This window comes from Camellia sinensis, chromosome 2 (assembly GCF_055761805.1).
Source record: "Camellia sinensis isolate YWXY chromosome 2, ASM5576180v1, whole genome shotgun sequence".
NCBI classification, from domain to species: domain Eukaryota; kingdom Viridiplantae; phylum Streptophyta; class Magnoliopsida; order Ericales; family Theaceae; genus Camellia; species Camellia sinensis.
Window position 1 is genome coordinate 195,877,389 of NC_138962.1, and position 22,224 is coordinate 195,899,612.

At 34.3% G+C, this 22,224-nt stretch overlaps 1 protein-coding gene across 3 annotated transcripts in view; it reads right to left on the bottom strand.

The window, feature by feature from the left end:
* Positions 1-16,069: 16,069 nt before the first annotated feature.
* The window catches only part of LOC114304214 (uncharacterized), a 32,453-nt gene continuing 26,298 nt past the window's right edge, over positions 16,070-22,224 (bottom strand). For 2 of the 3 annotated variants that reach the window (XM_082916521.1, XM_082916522.1), the window contains 4 exons: positions 21,443-21,536; positions 19,273-19,347; positions 18,455-18,532; positions 16,070-16,939 (listed from right to left, as the gene is read on the bottom strand). In XM_082916521.1, coding sequence (XP_082772647.1) covers positions 16,590-16,939; positions 18,455-18,532; positions 19,273-19,347; positions 21,443-21,536 — 597 coding nt within the window. In that variant the 3' untranslated portion in view covers positions 16,070-16,589. The remainder of the gene's footprint in view (positions 16,940-18,454; positions 18,533-19,272; positions 19,348-21,442; positions 21,537-22,224) is intronic. The other variant, XM_082916523.1, reaches the window with a different exon arrangement.

Here is a 22,224-nt window from a genome sequence, read left to right on the forward strand (position 1 = left end):
TACTCTGAGATTTTCATCATTCACGCCTTGCGGTGCATCCGGGAGGCACTAAGATGTATCGGGATTTGGGTCGCCAGTTCTGGTGGCGGGGTATGAAGAGAGATGTGGCAGCTTTCGTATCTAAGTGCCTTACTTGTCAGCAAGTGAAGGCCGAACATCAGAGGCCAGCGGGTTTGTTGCAACCCTTGCCTATTGCCGAGTGGAAGTGGGAACACGTCACTATGGACTTCGTTGTGGGTCTTCCGAGGACTCAGCGGGGTAGTGATGCTATTTGGGTGGTTGTAGACCGGTTGACTAAGTCGGCGCACTTCATTCCTATGCGCGTGAGAGATTCGGTAGATCATCTTGCCGACTTGTACATTCGGGATTTAGTGAGGTTGCACGGGGTCCCAGTGACGATCATTTCAGATAGAGATCCTCGTTTTACTGCCAGGTTGTGGCAGAGTTTGCAGAGTGCCTTAGGCACTAAGTTGACCTTTAGCACGGCTTATCATCCTCAGACTGATGGACAGTCCGAGCGTACTATTCAGATCCTTGAGGATATGCTTCGGGGTTGTGTTCTAGACTTTAGTGGGTCGTGGGAGAGGCACTTGCCGTTGGTGGAGTTTGCCTACAACAACAGTTTCCAGTCTAGTATCGGTATGGCACCATTTGAGGCTTTGTATGGCCGACCGTGTAGATCTCCTGTTTGTTGGGCCGATGTGGGTGATGCACCTCTGTTGGGTCCGGAGTTGGTGAGGGAAACGACGGAGAAAGTTGAGCTTATCTGTAAGAGGCTTGTTACAGCACAGAGTCGTCAGAAATCTTATGCCGACCGTAGGAGGAGACCTTTAGTGTTTGAGATGGGTGATCATGTCTTTCTGAAGATATCACCTAGACGGGGTTTGATGAGGTTTGGGAAGAGCGGGAAGTTGTCCCCTCGGTTCATTGGTCCTTTTGAGATTCTTGAGAGGATTGGCGAGGCTGCCTATCGTTTAGTTTTGCCACCGCAGTTGTCCGGAGTACATGACGTGTTTCATGTGAGTATGCTTCGGAAGTATGAGCCGGATCCATCACATGTGTTGGATTGGACCGATTTAGTGGTTGATAAGGATGTCTCGTATGAGGAGAGACCGGTTCGGGTCTTGGATAGGCAGGATCAAGTTTTGCGAGGCAAAACCATCCCTTTGGTCAAAGTTTTGTGGAAACATCACGGCGTGGAGGAAGCCACTTGGGAACGTGAGTTGGAAGTCCGCGAAAAATACCCGGACATGTTTATCGATTTGTAATCTTGTATTTAGATTTTGTATTATTGTTGAACTTAAGAGCCTTACATATGTCTTAAGTTGTAAAACGTTGAGTATGTTTTAGTAAATGGGTGTATCTTGAAACTTGCTTCATTATAGAAGTTTAGTGTAGCATTGCATATGTTGATTACATTGCTGAATGTGTTGTATATATCATGCAATTGAATATGATATAGGGATTACTAACATTGAAAGGAATAATGCATAATAATGATACAGGTTGAGATATATGTAGTTTTATATATATATTGTGAGATGCCTCTTGATAAAGAGATGAAATGACCAGTATTGGGTCAAGCTGTTAATTATTGTTATATAATATCTTTGGGAATTGAGAAAAACTTGTTTTTTTTTATAAACTTATGCTTAATTTCGGGGACGAAATTCTTTTAAGGGGGGGGAGGTTATAGCGACCCCGGTCTTTTCCCATTTGATTATTGTATCCGGACTTAGGTTCCGTAGAGTCTGTCATTGTATAATTGTTGTTGTTGTCCCTTATTTTCTCTTTTGGAGTTAGGATGTGTTGGGCAGGTTTGTTTTAGGTTGGTTGAGTTTAGAAACCAAGTGTTGCTGTCCAGAATTTTTGGATCTTCGCTCGAGCGAGGAGTTAGTCGCTCGAGCGAGCAGTTGTTTTTGGTTCTTCGCTCGAGCCGGAGTTTGGTCGCTCGAGCGAGAGTTTGCGTTTAGTATAGACCTGTAGTATTGCATTCTTGACTCGAGCGAGCTTTTCTTCGCTCGAGCGAGGTTTTCTTGTGTCTGGTCGCTCGAGCGACCATGTATTCGCTCGAGCGAGCCTGTCCAGTTTATATACGCAGCAGCGGGTTTTGATCAGTCTTTTTCATCTTCTTTTTGATTCTAAACCCTAGGTCCGACTTCTCTCTCTCCCTACTCACCTTCTCTCTTAGGTTTGATCTATTTAGAGTGTGTTTCTACCCTAGTTGCTTTATTAAAAAGATAGAGGGAGTCGAGGGCTTTCATTTAATCTGAACATTTGGCGATTTGGAGCACATTGGTATTTGGGTATTCATCTCTGTCTTCTCCATTTGGGTTGTTTTCTTCGAGGTAGGGATTTCCTACTCCATTCTATAAGTTTTGTTCTAAGTTTTGGTATTTTGATATGTTGGGGATACTTTGGTAATTTTGGGAAAATATGGTTAAATTCATGAAATTGGGGAATTCATTGATTAAATGGCGTAGTTGGTTAATTTAAATCACTTGTCTATCGAATTGTTGGTATATTTATTTCCAAGTCTAGAAATAACTGTTTTGGGCTATCGGTGGAGGATAGTCGTGCTTGTTGTAGACACTGCATGTGGATTAGGGATAACTGAAACTAATCATTAATTAAGTCATCAATTTTGACTGCTGAATTAATACAGACATTATGAGTATGTTTGGTTTGTGTTTGAGAGATGTGTTTTAGAGATAAAAAGTACGAAAAGTTGTTTGGTTTGGTTTTTTGCAAAAGATGTTTTGGAAAATTATTTTGAGAGAGAGTTTTGAAAAAAGTGATTGGTTTGATGTGTGTGAGAGAGGGATTTGTTTGGAAAACTTGTTTGGTTTACAAGTTTTGAGAAATTTTTTTGAAAAAATTTGTTTGGTTTGATTACTTTTAAAAACTTATTTGTAGAGAAAATTTCTCAAAATTTTTTCAGAAATACAAACCAAACGAACCCTATGTGTATTGACTGTGTGTTGTATATGTTATGTGTTTGCATACATTGTATTGTGTGGGAGGAGATAGGGGATATACTCCACGGTTTAGGGGAAGATAGGGGATGGACCTCTAAACCGGGTTTTGTTTGGGAGGAGATAGGGGATGGACTCCATTAGCATCACTTTTATGTGTGCTTATTTATATTGAAGTGTTTTTATTGATACAGCACTAAAATGTGTATCAAACTGGAAGTATGAAGTGTTTTGATTTGAGCTTGAGTCTCATTGGTTTGTTGACATTGGAGGAATGTAAATTTGATATATATAGTTCACTGTTGTAGGGTTGGCCAGGTTCTGAGTCATATTGATAATGTTGGAAAGTAAAACGTGTCTTAGACATTAATGTCATGAAACTGTATAATGATGTAATTGATTATCTTGGTTAACCATCTATTGAATGCTATTGCTTTAATCAATGCTTATATTTGGTTTAGTATATTTCTACTGGGCTGTGGCTCACCCTAAATGGGAACATCATTTTCAGGTTCAGGTGATAAGCTACCTCCAAGGACTTAGCTTGGAAGGGACTTGGATTTTGAAGACTATTTTTAGTTGTTTGATTTTATTTGTTAGTACATGTAAACACTCAAGCCTAGGGTTTTATTTGGATTTGAGTTAGAACTCATACTTTTGCTGTCCAAGTGTTGGCTTGGAAAGATGTAAGCCTGTAGGGCATTTAATTTGAGGTTACATGTAATGCTTTTATTTAGTAAGACTCTGATGAATATTATAATGAAATGTTTCCTCTCTAACATTGCATGCTGATGATATATATAATTAATGGGTTTATATTTGAGGGCGTTACATTAATTCTGTTTGAAAACGGGAATGGCTCTATTTGGATGAGCAATAAATCCAAAACAGTTTAATTTGAATTGTGGATTTTATTTTAATAAAAAATAAAATTAAATTCAAATGTTTTTGGCCCAAAAAGATTAGAAGCCCAACCCAACCCCAGCCCGCCCGACCGGACGGACGGGCGGCGGCGCGCGCGCGTGTGTGGTGATTTTGGGTCCAATGGGTCTAGCCCATTTTGCCCATAACCTCTCCCTCTAAAACACTTGGGTACCCCTTGGGGCACACCCCAAGTATCTCACCCTAAGCCTTATAAACCCTTTCAAAACTTCCCACCAAATCAATGTGGGACAAGCCAATTTACCACCTTAAGGAATTTCCACCAAAACTCCATTTCCATGGAGCACACTTTGGCTTCAATTTCCCATTCACTCGGTAATGGTTTTAAGCAACCAAATATACCACGTGAATCACAACGCGGCATAGAACGCGTTACCACTTTGACCCGAGTAAATCGACACTCGGGGCCCACCTAAAAAATAGACCGAACTTAGGAAAAAATTCTGGTTTTATCCAGAATTTTATAACCATTTCCAACAATCCCCCACATGAATGGAATTTGATGACAACGGAAATGCAACAATATGCAGATTTTAACGAAAGAGTATAAGTCGAAAATATCTTGCATCAGGATAGGTAGTTTTCGGCCTTGAACCTTCCCTAGTGATAGCCTATCGGACTTACTGGCTAACCAATGGACGCGATGCCTTGAATTGTTCAACCGTTTGTGTAAGCCAAGACAATAGATTTCACACAAAATATCTTCTAACACATCGTGGTTCTCACTGTTGTGTTCATTTTGGCCTTGAACGCGCCTGGTTTTCATAAGTGTTTCTAGAGAATTTAGCCTTTTCATTCTCATAGAACCGGCCCCAGTGCAACACTCATATAGGTGATTCTTATTGTGAGTATCTCCTTATACTCGTCTTGATTTTCTACCTTAATCAAGAAATAAGTAATCATTAAAAGCAAAGTTTATCCTTTATACCCCTGCATACAACATATGTTGCAGATATCACTCTCACCATAGGAATGGGTAGGGAATTTTTAATCCCTTGGTGATTTCTGGTGAGCCATACATAACTTAGTTGTCCCTTTGAACTTAGTTCTTGGGATCTCCAGTCATATAAGTAGGGTTACCATTATGACGACTCTTATGCAATAGGCTTTAATCCCATTCCCTTCGATGAACTATACACTAGCTCTTTTGTCAAAACCTTTTGTTAACGGATCCGCAATATTCTCTTTAGATTTTATATAATCTATTGAGATTATTCCGTTTGACAACAATTGCCTTACAGTATTATGTCGACGACGAATATGTCGTGACTTACCATTATACATGTGATTCTGTGCCCTGCCTATTGCAGATTGACTATCACAATGAATGCAAATAGCTGGCACAGGTTTTGGCCACATTGGAATGTCTTCTAAGAAGTGACGAAGCCATTTTGCTTCTTCACCTGCTTTGTCTAAAGCAATGAACTCGGATTCCATTGTGGATCGTGCGATGCAAGTTTGTTTCGTGGACTTCCAAGAAACAGCAACGCCTCTTAGAGTAAAGACATATCCACTAGTGGATTTTGAATCTTTAGTATCCGATATCCAATTGGCATCACAATAACCTTCGAGTACTGCTGGATATCGAGTAAAGTTCAAACCATGATCACGAGTAAATCTTAGATATCTAAGAACCCGAATGATCGCTTTCCAATGGTCTTCTCCAGGATTACTAGTGTGCCTACTCAATTTACTGATAGCATAAGCTATATCAGGACGAGTACAATTCATTAGGTACATTAGGCTTCCAATGATTTGGGAGTATTTTAACTGAGACACTGCATCACCTTTATTTTTTGATAAATAAAGACTGATGTCTACAGGTGTTCTAGCTAAATTCAAATCATCCTTGATAAATTTATCAAGATTTTTCTCAATATAATGAGATTGAGATAATGCATATCCGTCAGATGTTTTAGTAATTTTCATTCCTAATATAACATCTGCGACCCCCATATCTTTCATATCAAATCTTTTGTTAAACATCTGCTTAGTTGATTTGATCATGTTTTGACTGCTTCCAATGATAAGCATGTCATCCACATAAAGACAAACTATGACATATCCTTGGTCAGTGTTTTTAACATAGACGCATTTGTCACATTTGTTTATCTTAAACCCATTAGTAAGCATTGCATGATCAAATTTTTCATGCCATTGCTTAGGTGCTTGTTTTAATCCATAAAGAGATTTTACAAGTCGACAAACTTTCTTTTCTTGCCCTGATACTACAAACCCTTCGGGTTGTTCCATATAGATCTCTTCATTTAGATCACCGTTTAAGAAAGCTGTCTTAACATCCATTTGATGTATTTCTAAATTAAACAACGCTGCTATAGAAATAAACATGTGAATGGATGTTATTCTTGTCACAGGGGAATATGTGTCAAAATAGTCCAGACCTTCCTTTTGTCTGTAACCTTTAACAACAAGTCTTGCTTTATACTTGTCAATTGAACCATCTGCTTTCATTTTTCTCTTGAATATCCATTTATATCCAAGAGGTTTAGAACCTGGTGGAAGATCCACCAATTCCCAAGTATGATTTTGCATAATGGATTCAATTTCATTATTAACAGCCTCTTTCCACAAAGGTGCTTCAGGACCTGTCATTGCTGCCTTAAAGCTTTGAGGTTCATTTTCTAACAAGTATGTCAGAAAATCTGGACCAAAGGATTTTGATGTTCTCGCTCTTTTACTTCGTCTTGGTTCATCATTAGGTAAATCCTGTTGGTCGAGACTATTACTAGTCTCTTGTGTTTGATTGTCATTAGTCTCTTGACTTTGTGTACAATCATAAGTTCTTTTCTGTGAACTTAATTCCTGTCCTTTCTTGTAAGGAAAGACATGTTCAAAAAACACAGCATTCCTTGACTCTATAATAGTGTTCACATTTATATCAGGTATTTCTGATTTATAAGTCAGAAACCGATATGCACTACTATTCTGAGCATAACCAATAAACACACAGTCTATTGTTTTTGGTCCAATCTTAGTCTTTTTAGGAACAGGAACTTCAACTTTTGCCAAACACCCCCACACTTTTAAGTATTTGTAGGAAGGCGATCGACCTTTCCATAATTCATAAGGAGTGCTGTTGGTTTTCTTGTGGGGTATTCTATTAAGAACATAATTAGCAGACAATATTGCTTTCCCCCACAAGTTCTGTGGTAAGCCTAAACTTAGTAACATGGCATTCATCATTTCTTTTAGGGTTCTATTCTTCCTTTCAGCAATTCCATTTTGCTGTGGAGAATAAAGGGCTGTAGTTTGGTGAATAATGCCATGTTGTGCACAAAATTCATTTAATGGTGCATCATATTCACCACCCCTATCACTTCTAACCATTTTAATGGTTTTACCAAGTTGATTTTCAACTTTTGTTTTGTAGAGTTTAAACATTTCTAAGGCTTCATCTTTACTTCTAAGTAAATAAACATAACAATATCTTGTGCAATCATCGATAAATGTTATGAAATACTTTTTGCCACCTCTAGTTTGAATAAATTTTAAATCACATACATCAGTGTGAATTAATTCTAGAGGTTCGGTTTTTCTTTCAACCGATTTAAATGGAGCCTTAGTTAGTTTCACTTCTACACAAATTTCACGTTTATGATTAGGATTAATTTCAAACTTTGGTATATGATCTAAACCAATTAATCTACGCAAAGCATCAAAATTCACATGTCCTAATCTACCATGCCATAAATTTGACTCAAGAATATAAACAAAAGATGTGTTATTCTTATTCATAGCAACTTTCGGTACAACTGTCATTACATTCAACTTAAAGAGACCATCACTCATGTATCCCTTACCAACATACATACCACTCTTTGTTAATACAAATTTATCAGACTCAAATACAAGCCTAAAACCATTTTTACTTAACAAAGACTCAGAAACTAAATTCTTCCGGATGTCAGGTACATGCAGTACGTTGTTGAGGGTCAATTCTTTCCCTGATGTCATCTTCAAGATCACTTTCCCTTGTCCAGCCACAGTAGAAGTAGAAGAATTTCCCATGAAAAGTTGTTCACCATTTGCAGCCTCATTGTAGGTAGTGAACATCTTCTTGTCCGCACATATGTGACGAGTTGCTCCAGTGTCAACCCACCACTCTTTGGGATTTCCAACCAAGTTAGCCTCAGACACCACAGCAAAGAGGTTGATGTCATTCACTCCGTCAGAGATGTAATCCAATTCTGTTATATTGACCTGATTGGTGGTCTTCTTACTTGTACTTCCATGATCCTTCTTAGGGCGGCGGCAGTCAGAAGCTCGATGTCCAGTTTTGCCACAGTTATAGCATTTTCCTTTGAACTTCTTGCTATTATTGCCTTGTTTAGGACCATCTCTAGTAAACTTTCTCTTTTTGTTATGTGGTTTATGAACTTGTTCAACCACATTAGCCTTGGACTCAATGGGATTTTTCCCATTCCTCTTTTCAGCCTTTCGGTTATCTTCTTCAATTCTTAATCTTACAATTAATTCATCCATAGTCATCTCTTTGCGTTTATGTTTTAAATAATTTTTGAAATCTTTCCAAGCCGGTGGTAACTTTTCCACTAAAGCAGCGACTTGGAATGACTCGCTAAGAGACATACCTTCTGAATGAATATCATGCAAAATTATTTGAAAACTTTGAACTTGAGATATTACCATTTGGGAGTCTACCATAACAAAGTCCAGAAATTTACCGACGACAAATTTCTTCGTGCCGGCATCTTCTGTCATGTATTTCTTCTCCAAAGAATCCCACAATTCTTTTGCTGTTGTTAGAGGACTGTATACATTATACAGCATATTGTCAAGGCTATTTAGGATGTAGTTTCTGCATAGGAAATCTGAATGTTTCCAAGCATCTACAGCGGCAACAACTTGTCGATCACTTTCACCCTCTTTAAGTGCTGGAGCCTCTTCATGGAGAAACCGGGCCAAATTAAGAGTTGTAAGATAAAACAGCATCTTCTGCCGCCATCTCTTAAACTCGGTACCGTTAAATTTTTCCGGTTTTTCTCCATGATTGATTGGTACATGAACATGGTTCTGGATAGGGACCGATGTAGGTGTAACAATAGGAGTACCACTGCCAGATGCAGTTTCAGTTGTAGTAGCCATAATCTCTGATTACAAAAATCAGAAAAAATTAAAACACAAATTAATTTTCTAGTTACTAAAACCAGAAAATAAATTATAACAACAAAATAATTTTATTTTCCTTGTTACTAAAACTAGAAAAATAAAATATCACAAGAATTTTCTGTAATACCAAATAATATTCTGAATTGTTAATGACACCAGTATCGTACTACTAGTTGTTGTCAAAGAAAAGAGACAGTATATTACTACTATCTGTCAAATAGCATAAATCACTATTTATTTTTCCAACCAGAATATTAATTTGAAAACACAGAAAATTAAATACAATGAAGATACCCAAAAAGGATTCTGTCTTAAGATTGTAGGACAATCTTCACTGTATTTAAAAATATTAAATTCTGTTGTGTACAAAACAACAACAAGAATAAAAGAAATAGAGAAAATGAGAGAATTTATTTGATTACAAAAATCAAACTCAAAATACAAATAAATAAATAAAACCACAGATTTTATTTTGTTACAAAAACAAAAATAAAATCTGATTAAATAAACAAATAAAAACAGAATAAAATTAAACAACTTACTTGGTTAATTTATTTGAATAACTTTTCTGATCAAGTCCAGTGTTTAACACTGTGTCCTTAAGACAGATTCGTCCTCTCCACGGTGCTTTCAGAATTTGGACGTCTATCTCCCAGGATGAAATGATCTTACCACAAACAATAGCAGCACTACTAATTGTTTGCCTTACGAACACACTATGTGTTTACACTCTTTCTTTCGGAAATAATATGCAGCAAGATGAAGAATATAATTTGCAGAGGATGGAGTACGAAAAATTGGAATGAAATCCAAATGGGAGGCTAGTCTATTTATAGATGCAAAGGTGACTCTTGGTTTTGAATTGAACAGGTATAAAACCTGTTAGATTCAAATTTAAACAGATTTGAATCTGTTTATTCAAACAGATAGAAACGGGAAGGGCTCTGTTTGGATGAGCAATAAATCCAAAACAGTTTAATTCTGTTTGAAAACGGGAAGGGCTCTGTTTGGATGAGCAATAAATCCAAAACAGTTTAATTCTGTTTGAAAACGGGAAGGGCCCTGTTTGGATGAACAATAAATCCAAACCAGTTTAATTTGAATTCTGGATTTTATTTTAATAAAAAATAAAATTAAATTCAAATGTTTTTGGCCCAAAAAGATTAGAAGCCCAACCCAACCACACACACCACACCACGCACCCGCGCGCGTGTGTGGTGATTTTTGGGTCCAATGGGTCTAGCCCATTTTGCCCATAACCTCTCCCTCTAAAACACTTGGGTACCCCTTGGGGCACACCCCAAGTATCTTACCCTAAGCCTTATAAACCCTTTCAAAACTTCCCACCAAATCAATGCGGGACAAGCCAATTTACCACCTTAAGAAATTTCCACCAAAACTCCATTTCCATGGAGCACACTTTGGCTTCAATTTCCCATTCACTCGGTAATGGTTTTAAGCAACCAAATATACCACGTGAATCACAACGCGGCATAGAACGCGTTACCACTTTGACCCGAGTAAATCGACACTCGGGGCCCACCTAAAAAATAGACTGAACTTAGGAAAATATTCTGGTTTTATCCAGAATTTTATAACCATTTCCAACACAATCTAGAAATGTGTTCTTGGAAATAAAAGCATATATATATATATGTATCATGCAATATTTATTCCAACCAACTGCACAAACAATCTATTATGTAATTTCTTCGTCCTATAAATATACAAAGGCAATTATTAGAATAGGTGGATATTATTTTCATATAGTTGTCGCTCTTTAAACTAAGTGTTATGCTTTTTTCGACTAAATGTAAGGCATTTTCGACTCTAACTCCCAACCTACGGGTCTGAAAAAAAATTTGTCTGTTGTCACAGGTCCTATTTGTCATGGGAAAGTTGTCCGTGACAGCAATACTGTGGTTCAGGGGCTGTGTTGAATTTTCGACCCCGAAACGCCATTTTTCGACTGAGTTTAAGGCGCTTTTGGCTCTAACTTTCAACCTACGGGTCCGAATTACATTCCATTTGTTGTCGCAGGTCCTAATTGTCATGCGAAAGCTGTCCATAAGAGCCATACAGTGGTTTGGGGGCTGTTTTGAATTTTCGCCCCCGGAACAACCTTTTTCAACTAAGTTTAAGGCATTTTTGGCTCAAACTCCAAGCCTACGCGTCCTAACTACATTCCGTTGGTTGTCACAGGTCCTAATTGTCATGGGGAAGCTATTTGTGAGAGCCATATGGTGGTTCTGTTTTGAATTTTCTCCCCCGGAATGCCTTTTTTCGATTAAGTTTAAGGCATTTTCGGCTCAAACTCTCCAAGCCTACGCATCCTAATTACATTCCATCGGTTGTTGCAAGTCCTAATTGTCATGGGGAAGTATCTGTGAGAGCCATACGGTGGTGAGGGGGTTGTTTTGAATTTTTGCCGCCGGAACTCCCTTTTTCGACTAAGTTTAAGGCATTTTCGGCTCAAACTCCCAACCTACGGGTCTGAATTACATTTCGTCTGTTGTCACATGTCCTATTTGTCATGGGAAAGCTGTCTGTGAGAGCCACATGGTGGTTCGGGGGCTGTTTTAAATTTTTGCCCCCGGAATGCCCTTTTGGCGATTAATTTTATTTTGGTCGCCAAATTTAGTCGCCAAATGTGTAATTTCTTGTAGTGATGACACTAAGATTGTTGATTTCGAACAATGCAACAATGAAAATGTCAATTTACTACTTAGCTTTTTAGTTTTTTGTTTATCTCGTTCGTATAGTCGTTGAGAAGATAACTTTGTTTGTCACGTGTTTGAATAATCAAGTTAAACTTTTATACAATGTTCGATTAGTTTTATTCGAACAAAACAATTTTGTTCAAATTATTAAGGTTGACCAAATTATAATTTATAAATATTCATACATAAAAAATTGAACATTTTAATTCCTTAAGAATTTCATTTCTCAAATTTAATTCAATTCAATAATTTAATTTGTTATTGTTATATTTTCTTTTCTTTTTTTCCAAAAAGTAGATATATTCAACATTTACAAAAAAAAAAAAAAAAAAAAAACAAAACAAAATCAAAACAAAATAAATAACATAAAATTTAATATATGTTCAACAGAATAAAAATAAACATATAAAACATGTTCAACATAATAAGTCTGAACGAGTTAAAGTTGTTCAACATATAAAGTATAAACGTATTTATTTTGTTCAACATAAATATTTTGACCATATCCAATTTGTTCAATTTTTTTTTTTAAAATTTTTACGATAATATTATGTTTAGACAATCAAAGTTGAACCAAACTTGAAATAAATTTTTATGGAAGTTGAATCGGTAAGCAAATAAAAAAAAAAAAAACATAGGAAAAACATATCAAGGTGTGAATCAAGAGTGAGAATGAGAAATCTTCAATGCCGACAATGCACCAGCAAAACAATGGTGAAACGACGGTGAAGATGAATATCTAAAATGACGACAATGCACCGACAAGCTAATGGCGAAACAACGGCAATGGAGATTTGAAACAATGAGAATGCACTAGCCAAACGAAATCCTTCTTTGACGATGGGGATCTTCAACGCCGACAATGGAAATCTATGGTGTTCTGAAGATGGATGTCTCTAGTGTTCTGAAGGTAGAGATATTTAGGTGTGAATTGTGATCAGGGGCAGAGCTAACAAGGGTCTAGGGGGGTCACGTGCCCCCCCCCCTAAGTTTTGGAATTGTTTTTTTTTTTTTTGGACAAACATAAAGAAAATATTTTAAATAAAAAAATTATAAAAATATTATTTTAAATGTCAATGACATTTTTAAAATTATGAGAACAATAATGGTTATTTTGATTAAAAATAAAGTGACTACGATATTATTATTTATGAAAATTTTAATATAATGGTGATGTCTATCATTATTGACATGCAAACATAATTAATCTCAAATGAAAATATATAATTTATTGAAATGTTAGTTACATTTGACATGTAGCATTCATCCTCCATGTGTTTCTTTACTATTAGTTTGTGATATCACATGTTAATGATGACGTGGTATGATATTATATCAAATTTTTATGCATTTTTTGTATAAAAAAATTACTTTATCATTATATAATTTATTTTAAAACTTTATATCCATGACTTTTTTTAATATTATCCATGATACACTAATTACAAATAACATTATTTTTCTTTTGTCTTTCTTGAAATCAATGGTAAAAATTTATGTGAAATTTTTTTGTAAAATTTTTAAATATTATAATTAATAAATGTCCCCTCTAATTTAAATTCTTGGCTCTGTCACTGATTGTGATGTATATTCAGACATACAGGTGATGTGTTACCTTAGGGCTAATAATAAGTTTTAGCATGAGTTTAAAAAAATTGTCATAAAAAAAGTCACTACTTTTCAACTTTTAGCAGTAGTTTGAAAAATTCGCCACAAAAAAAGTCACTAATTGTAAATTTTAACTACAATTTATAAAAATCATAATAAAAAAAGTTACTAATTGTCAATTTTTAACGAGACATGTGTAAAAAAATGTTACAAAAAATTATTTTTAGCGACGATTTTACTAAAACTTTTTCAATAAAATTTAATGAAAATTAAGTACAACTATTAAAATCTATTCATAATTTACCTTTTTATTCTTGAAGGTTTACACACTTAAGCGGGTTCTATTCTAATTTAACATACGCTTGAATTTATCATTTAGAATATCCATACACTCACTAAATTTACCAAACACTTGACACAAAATTGACCCCACTATTACTGGTGTTTGGAGGCACCGTTTGGGAAGAAGGTTTCTAGGTTTTTTTGACTATTTTAGTCACAAAAAATAAAATAGGTTATTTTAGCCACAACAACCAAAACATCACATCCAATCCATAATCATTACACTCTTCTCTCATAAAAAAAGTCAAAAAATTTAAAAAGTCAAAAAGTCCTTTCCAAATTAAACTTTTTAGCCCAGGCTAAAATAGTCAAAAAAGCCAAAAAGTCAACCCACTTCCCAAACGGAGGCGGAGTTTGCTTATTTGGTTTTTTTTTTTTTTTTTTTCATCTTTAGTGAAGTTTTAAAATTCCTCAAAAAGTTTTACACACTTTTTTAGGCTTCTAGATTCAGTTCAATAAGACTAATTGAAAAATTATTTGTATATATTTTAATATTTAAAAAAAATCCAGAAAAGACAAATAAGCCAAAAAATAGTGGAGTTTTTTGGTCTATTTTGGCCCTTTTTTTTTTTAGAATTTTTAAAAAAAATTTACTTAAATTTGTTTTCACAAGACGAATCTAGCAAATAAAAAATATTGATATAATTTTGAAAAAAAAGTCCGTAAAAATAAAAAATAAAAAAATTCAAAAAAAGAGATGGCTTTCTTATGATGAGACCCCAAAACACACTTTAACAACTATTTTAACACATCCATTATAAATATTTTAAATCCCACTATAATTAAATAGCAGTTTACATTGAATACCCTAATAAATAGAAGAATCTAGAAACATAAAAATTAATATTAAAATCGGACACAACACTCACATGAGGTAGCATTACAAAAAATTAAAATTTTAGATACTTAAATTTAAGAACAAAATTATTTTTTAAGGATTGAATATTTTTATTGTGAAAAGTGTCGTCATTATATTTTTAGTAACGAAAATTGGACATTAGTGATAAATTATTATTCTTTTTGAACCAAATTTTTTGTCTCAAAAAATAAACTATTTTAAAACCAGATTATTTTGTTCCTAAAAATCTATTTATTAGTGACATTTTTAAAATTTTATCGTTAAAAACCTTGTTTTTTACTTTGCGAAAAAACTTTTTAACAACTACTCTCACGATAATAAAAATTGATTCTATCTTTTGCGACAAAATTTACTTTTAAAGACTAAAGAATTTGATCTGAAAATATGTTGTAGTGTAGGTCCTACATTTTTGTAGATCCTACATCATATAGAAAATTATATCTAATTTTTTAATTTATTTTTGTACAGGTAGAACTACATTAAATATGTTTTAATCTTGTTTTGGATATTATTGCTTTGATAGGTTGTTTACAGTTAGAGGTGATGCCCAAAGACTGCACATTTGCGGTAACTTCTAATAAAACAATAAGCAGTAAAAGGCAACTCTTTCCTTACTTTTCAGAAGTCAATTTTTTTTAAGGTTATTTAAAATATTATAAGTTAAAACTACATTAAACACTAACATAATAACAAAAAAATACATACAAGCAACCAGGGGAGGCTCCAAGGCTTGGCCAGGGGTGTCACCCGAACCCCTAGCTGAATTATTATTATTATTATTAAATAAATATTAAATTTTAAAAAAAAAATTAGTAATTAAACCCATTAAAATACAACTTTGAACCCATAGTTTTAAATCCTACTCTTTTGAACCCACTATTTAATAGTGTTGATAATGAGCTTATTATACAATGATTTCAAAATATGAAATCTCGTCGTGGTCAATTGTAAAAGCTCGTGTATTAGCATGTCTTTTTGCTTAAATAATAGTATCAATATATTAAAATATTTTTGTTTATAATTTTAAAATTTAAATTAATTTATTGATTTTTTTTCTCCATATGTGATATAATAATTAATGTGAATTTTCTGTAAGATATATGATATTTAAGTTTTTGATTGACACCACTGACAAAAATTCCTGGAGTCGCCACTGCAAGCAACTCTGTATAAGATGCACAAAACAGCCTCTATGTATGAAGATTCAATAAAGTATGATTTATTTTGATTGAATTTTCAAGCTGTGTTTGAATCATAAATTTGGATAGAATTTTAAAAACTAAAAGAAAAAATGTGAGTGTAATATATTTCACCAACTTTTTTCCTTTTCTTTTCTAAATTCCTATTTAAATTCATAACCCAAACACAATATTTAGGAATTCGGTAAAGAAAAAGGAGGAAAACAATTGATGAGCAGCAATGACTTACAAATACAGAACCAACCACATAAAACATATTATGCCAATTGGAGAAAATTAAAAACAGCCACTAGTACTGTGTTTATTATTATATTATTATAGGTAATAAAAACACACAAAATGACTCCAGAAAAACAACCCAAAGAGTAAGCTCTCTGTAAAGCACAAACCTAAAAGGTCAACAAACAACCCAGCACAAGAAGCAATCCCTGTTGAGATGATTTAAGTCCCAATGGACATTAAACACACTAAAAAGTTCAAGCATATAAGGCATAACAAAATTACAAACGATCATGTTTTAGAGGTGCATGTCACCCTTCGGTAAAATTGTCTACTGTTTTATGACAACAAAGCACAGCCACGCACGTCCGCAAATAAGTCCAAGAGCACAAAAACCAGACATAGAATTAGACAACGGAAATATATGAATGGACAGAATTTTACAAGATTTATAAGTGGGATCCACTTCTAAACAATCCTCTCTATTATATATCTTCCATGTCCAGTTCTTCATTTGGTTTCTGTATTCTTAGACTTAAGAATAACAAATAACACGGGCATAGTAGTAGTAGAATACTCAACATCGAATGCCATGGAAGCGCATTAGTACTATACTCAACTTCAGCACGATGGCAAGGACGAATACCACTTCAGTATAGTTTTTTGTCAATTCCTCTTCATCATCTAGAAAACAATTGTAAAATTCACTTTGCGGTCCACCTCCACCTCGACCTCCACCATGCCCATGCCCACGTCCACGTCCACGTCCACGTCCACGTCCACGTCCATCACCTCCACCTCCACCTCCACCTCCACCTCCACGGTAATCTCGAAAGAAGTTGAATGCCGTCAATATCGGTTCCACAAACCTAATTACTGTCCCAAGGATCTTTGCCAATGCATTGGTCATTGAACTTTCCTGTTGAGCTGCATGAATAAAAATTAAAAAAAGAACTTAAAATGCTATACTGGTTTTTTTTTTTGTCACCATTTTGTATCACTGGATATGTAAGATTGATTCTTTGTTTAGAAATAATTGTCATACCCTCATGATATTAAACAGAGATGTATAGCAATCCTAAAAAAAAAACAACAAAAAACAAAAGACAAAAAGAAAAGAAAAGAAAAAAAAGGGTTGTAACATAAGGTATAGAACATTACTCCAAGAGCATTCAAGAGATGAGATAATTGAGGATACCTAAGAGCATAACAAACTAATCCAATCAATAACAAAGCACCAAAACATGCAACAAATACGAGTAGGGTAATCAATAAGATTGGTGAAGCAGCAATTAAAAGCAAAAATAACAAATTGGAAAGCTTGTCTGATTGCTTTTGTCAGACAAAAATTGTAACCTTGAATACATGGACTCTTTCTAAAAACTAAGGCAAATTACATGAGTAATCCCTGCATTTTTATCGTGGTGTCATTTTCGTCCCTGTAATTTCAATTAGTTCGATTTTAATCCTTAATTTTAAATTGTGTCAATTTGGTCCAATTGATAATGTCAATTAGGGTTTTTGAAGGAAAATTGCCTATGGCTACATCTTTCATTCACTCAACTTCATCCTCTTGATTACATGGTACACCATATATATATATATGGAGGGAGATATAATCAAATCCCTTTAGTTAAGAGAATGAAATAAATTAAAGACAAAAAATCATGATGACCACAAATCATGAAATCTTCATATATTTTGATATCTTTAACAATATAATCTTATCCTTAACAAATCCTATTAATTTAACTGTATATGCAGACACAACATACATACATAATATACACAGTAATATATATATACAATTATATACATTGGAGCAATGGAGGATCAGAATGGGAGAGGGAGTCGTGGCAGAGGGGATTACAATGAGGACTAGGAAGGGGAAAAGGAGGTCATAAAGGAGGTCAGAAATGGGAGATGGGGTTAGGGGTAAGGCTAGGGCTAGGAAGGGAAAAGGTGCCACAGGGAGGGCTACCTATTAGAGATAGCGTTTGTACGGTATGGAGAAGAAGACGATGGTGGGAGCAAAAAGTTCATTATGTGAACACATGGGTAGAAATTGTCATTTTACAACATTAACTGAATTTCATTTAAATGAAAAATCATTCCAACTCGCAAAATTTACATGTATGACAATTTCAATCAATTTGGGCAAAAAATGTAACCATTTTACTTTAGTCCAAAACCATAGGAGAGATATTTGGCTACTTTTAAACCATAAACGGGTAAAGTGCTACAAGGCCAAACCACAAGAGGTTAAATTGGATTTTGCCCTAATTTTTACTACACCACCATATTGAGAAATCAAAAAATCAAGACATTGGTATATTGAAATGTATCAATATCGAGAAACAAAACAATCAACATGTATGAACCGATATGTATTATATCGTTCAATATTTAAAATCATAGGAAATACAATAAAGCTAGAAAAACCTGATGATTGTTGTTGACTGAAGAAGTCATTGTGCGTCTGAGGGTTGATGCTCGGAGTTCTCACTATGTTGTTGGCACCTGAAGACGTGGGATAATATATTTACTACATTTTTTAATGCTATTTTCATAACAATGATATTACATTGCACAAATAAAAACAAATGCTTTGCTTCGTTTGATTTTTCAAAACTTTTTTCACGGCTGAGGGGATCATGATGAGGGGGCTGGGGAGGGGAGAGGGGGGTTGCAAGGGACGTTGGAAATGGGAGAGGGGATTAGGGCTAGGGCTAGGGCTAGGGCTAAGGCTAGGGAGAGAACAAAGGCGACATGGAGGGGCTGGCTGTTAGGGTTTGTAAGGTATGGAGAAGACGACGACGACTGAGGAAAAAATTTCATTATGCAAACACATGGGTAAAAATGTCATTTTACAACATTATTTCAATTTTATTTATGTGAAAAATCATTGCAACTCTCAAACTTGGCACATGTACGACAATTTCAGCCAATTTGGATGAAAAAGCAACGGTTTCACTTTAGTCCAAAACCATATAGGAGATATTTCGGTATTTCTGAACGATAAGGCAGTAAAGTGCTACAGGACCAAACCACAATGGGGTAAATTGGATTTTGTGTTGATTTTTATTACCACCATATATGCACTGGAATGTATCAATATTGAGAAATCAAAAAATCCATATGTATCAATTGGTATATTGGAATGTATCAAATCGAGAAGCAAAAAGATCAACATGTATCGACCGATATTAAACATCATTCAATGTTTAAAATCATAGGAAATACAGTGAAGTTAGAAAGACCTGATGACCATTGCTGAATGGAGAGGTTGTCCGTCTGCTGGTTGCTGCTCAGATTTGTCACTACATTGTTGGCACCTGAAGAGGTGAGATAATATATTCACTAACTTTTTTAATGATATTTTTGTAACAATATATTACATAGCCCAAAAAATTACTTCAAATGCAAGTTTTCTGTTTTGTTTGAAAAACTATTTTTAGACGAATTTTCTGCTCTTTAGTGAACTTTTTTCATATTTTGGTTTTTTTTTTTTTTTAATGTTTTAGATGCACCTAATCTAGATGCTTCTAAAAAGTGTTAGAAAAAAAAAAAAAAGGCATAGAATAAAATATGAAAAAAAGTATGCTAAGAATGAACACATGCACCATCTCACTTTAATGTGTAATATTTGGCATTGTTTCTATTTTTGTAACAATAATATTACATAGCCCAAAAAATACTTAAACAACAAAACCTTTAGATGTATAGACTAGATTCATTTTGGATGTGCACCATCCCACTTTTCTAGTCTACATGCATATAATTTTTAGGCCCAATTATAATAATGGTCCCTCTAATTTTTCAAATTAAATCAACTTAGTCCAATTGATAATATTTGTTAAGAAATTGAATAGACATCAAGACCAAAATAGTCTGTTCAAAAAGAAATGGACCATTTCAAATTGGACGCCAACCCCCCAACCACTCTGATGAGAATAAATTGGCTAGTTTACTCTTTCATTTCAGTCTAATTTCTAAATATTGTTATGATTTGACTAAATTGACAAAATGTGACAAAGTCAAAGTAAAATCAATGCAATTAGAGTTACAATGACCAAAATTTATATACCAAGGGCAATGACTGTATTTTGCCCTAATTTTTATTGCTATCAGTGAACTAAAATGTATCAATATTGAGAAATTTAAAAAGTCGATATTTATCAATTGATAAATGTATCAATATCGAGAAATTAAAAGCTGATATGTATAAGCTGATATAAATTATAATACATATCGATCGATATTTAAAATCATAAAAGTAAATACAATGAATCAAAAATGGCCTGTGTCTGCGAATTGCTGCTCCTTATTGCCTCTGAGTGAGATAATATATTCACTATCTCTTCTTATAATATTTTTGCAACAATAATATTACATAGCACAAAAAGGTTACTTAAAAAATGTCAAAAAATAAAATTTTTGAAATGTAAAACCTAAATTTATTTTGGATGTGATTTCATTACACTAAGTTTGAATCTACACCACACACTTTATTTTTTAATAAATTTTTACATTTGTTTTTAGACTCCCTAACTTTTTCCTTTCTGTAACTACTAGACAGTAGACACCGAGTCCACATTTTCATCAAATAATAAATAATATTAGGATATATGAGACCAATGATGGAAAATTAATCAACCACTTTGGAGAAAACAAAATATAATCAAAGCAAAAATTCATCTTAGCATGATATATAGGAAAGGTCCCAGACATTTAAGATCAGTTTAAGGTTGGATTTCTATCGATCATCCTAGGTTTTGTTAATGTGATTAATATTTAATTAAACTAAGACGAGTGTAATGTACCTTGCACAGTTCATGGCTCAAACAATGGTTCAAAGATTGTAGATCAGACCAAGGAAACTAAGACCAAGGCCGCAGCTGCAGCAGCAGCCACAACTGCTAAAGCTGCTAAGTCTGCCAAGATTAGCAACACAAGCAACTGCAGAAGCAATGCTAAGGCTGCAGCTCTATCACAAGGCTGCAGCTCTATAGTGTGTATAGACGTGTGTAGGTTAGGTGTATGTTAGCAAAACTCTTGTAACAAACTCAGTTGGTAAGTCAGATATTTGTTAGATAGATAATTTTGTTAGATTAGTATATATAGATAAACTAATGTATGATCTGGTTATGATTTTCATTCTATGAGAATAATATCTTTTGGCATTCGTCTTCTCTTTCTCTTCAGAACATGTATTATGAAAGATGTACAATTATTTTAACAATATTACTACAATGATTATATTTTTGTATCATGTTTTGCTTAACATCTCATGTGTGTTAATACTGCATTGGTAATAAACATGAGTGATAAAATCCATTAAACTAATACAATGTTGACAAATAAGATGGTAAACCAATTATGATAAGAAAAGATGGTGGAATCCATTAATAAATAAATGCATTTGTGAACCTGTCTCCAGCTGCCGCAAGAATTCCTGAACTGCTTTATTGTTTAGAAAAGCATTCCACATTTTTACATCAGTTACAACAGCCTTGAGCAAATTCTACATACAAAGTGGGCACAATAGATTTAGAGGACATAAATTGATGAAAATAATTTTCATGACAATAGCTGCTTAAAACTTTAAACTCCTTGTCATGTGATTACCTAATTCAAAAGATTAGCAAATAATATTCCTTACGTTCTTTGTGTGTGATTTTATTAAGGGTCTTTTATCCTTTATATTCAAACCCAAATCATACTTTTTTTCAACAATGATGGGCAAGTTGGTCATATAAATGATTCAAAAGGATTCAACAATGATCACTTTGGAACATGTTGTGGTGAGCATGATTTTAAATACTGAATGATATATACCAATACCAGCGATACGAATTGGTTTTTTGGCCTTTAATACCGATAAACTCTGGTGTATCAGTGGGAATAAAAATCGCATGCATATCGATCGGTTCGCAATATGTATCGCTTCATAGCGGATTCAATACCCGATTCAGAGATGATATGTCAGGCCAGTTCACTGCTATGCAGTTCTTTTCACAGAGTATGATTTTTAAATTTTTACAGCTGTGTCAAACATTACCTTGGTTGTGCTATTTAAAACCTTGGTTGTGAGTGTACCTCGTTTCATTAATTGCGACACATCATTGAAAGCATAATGTCTTTTAGGACATGATTCAAGAGTTAATGCAATCCCCAAGTGGGAAATGGCTCTTGTCCAAGTGCAAGAGAAG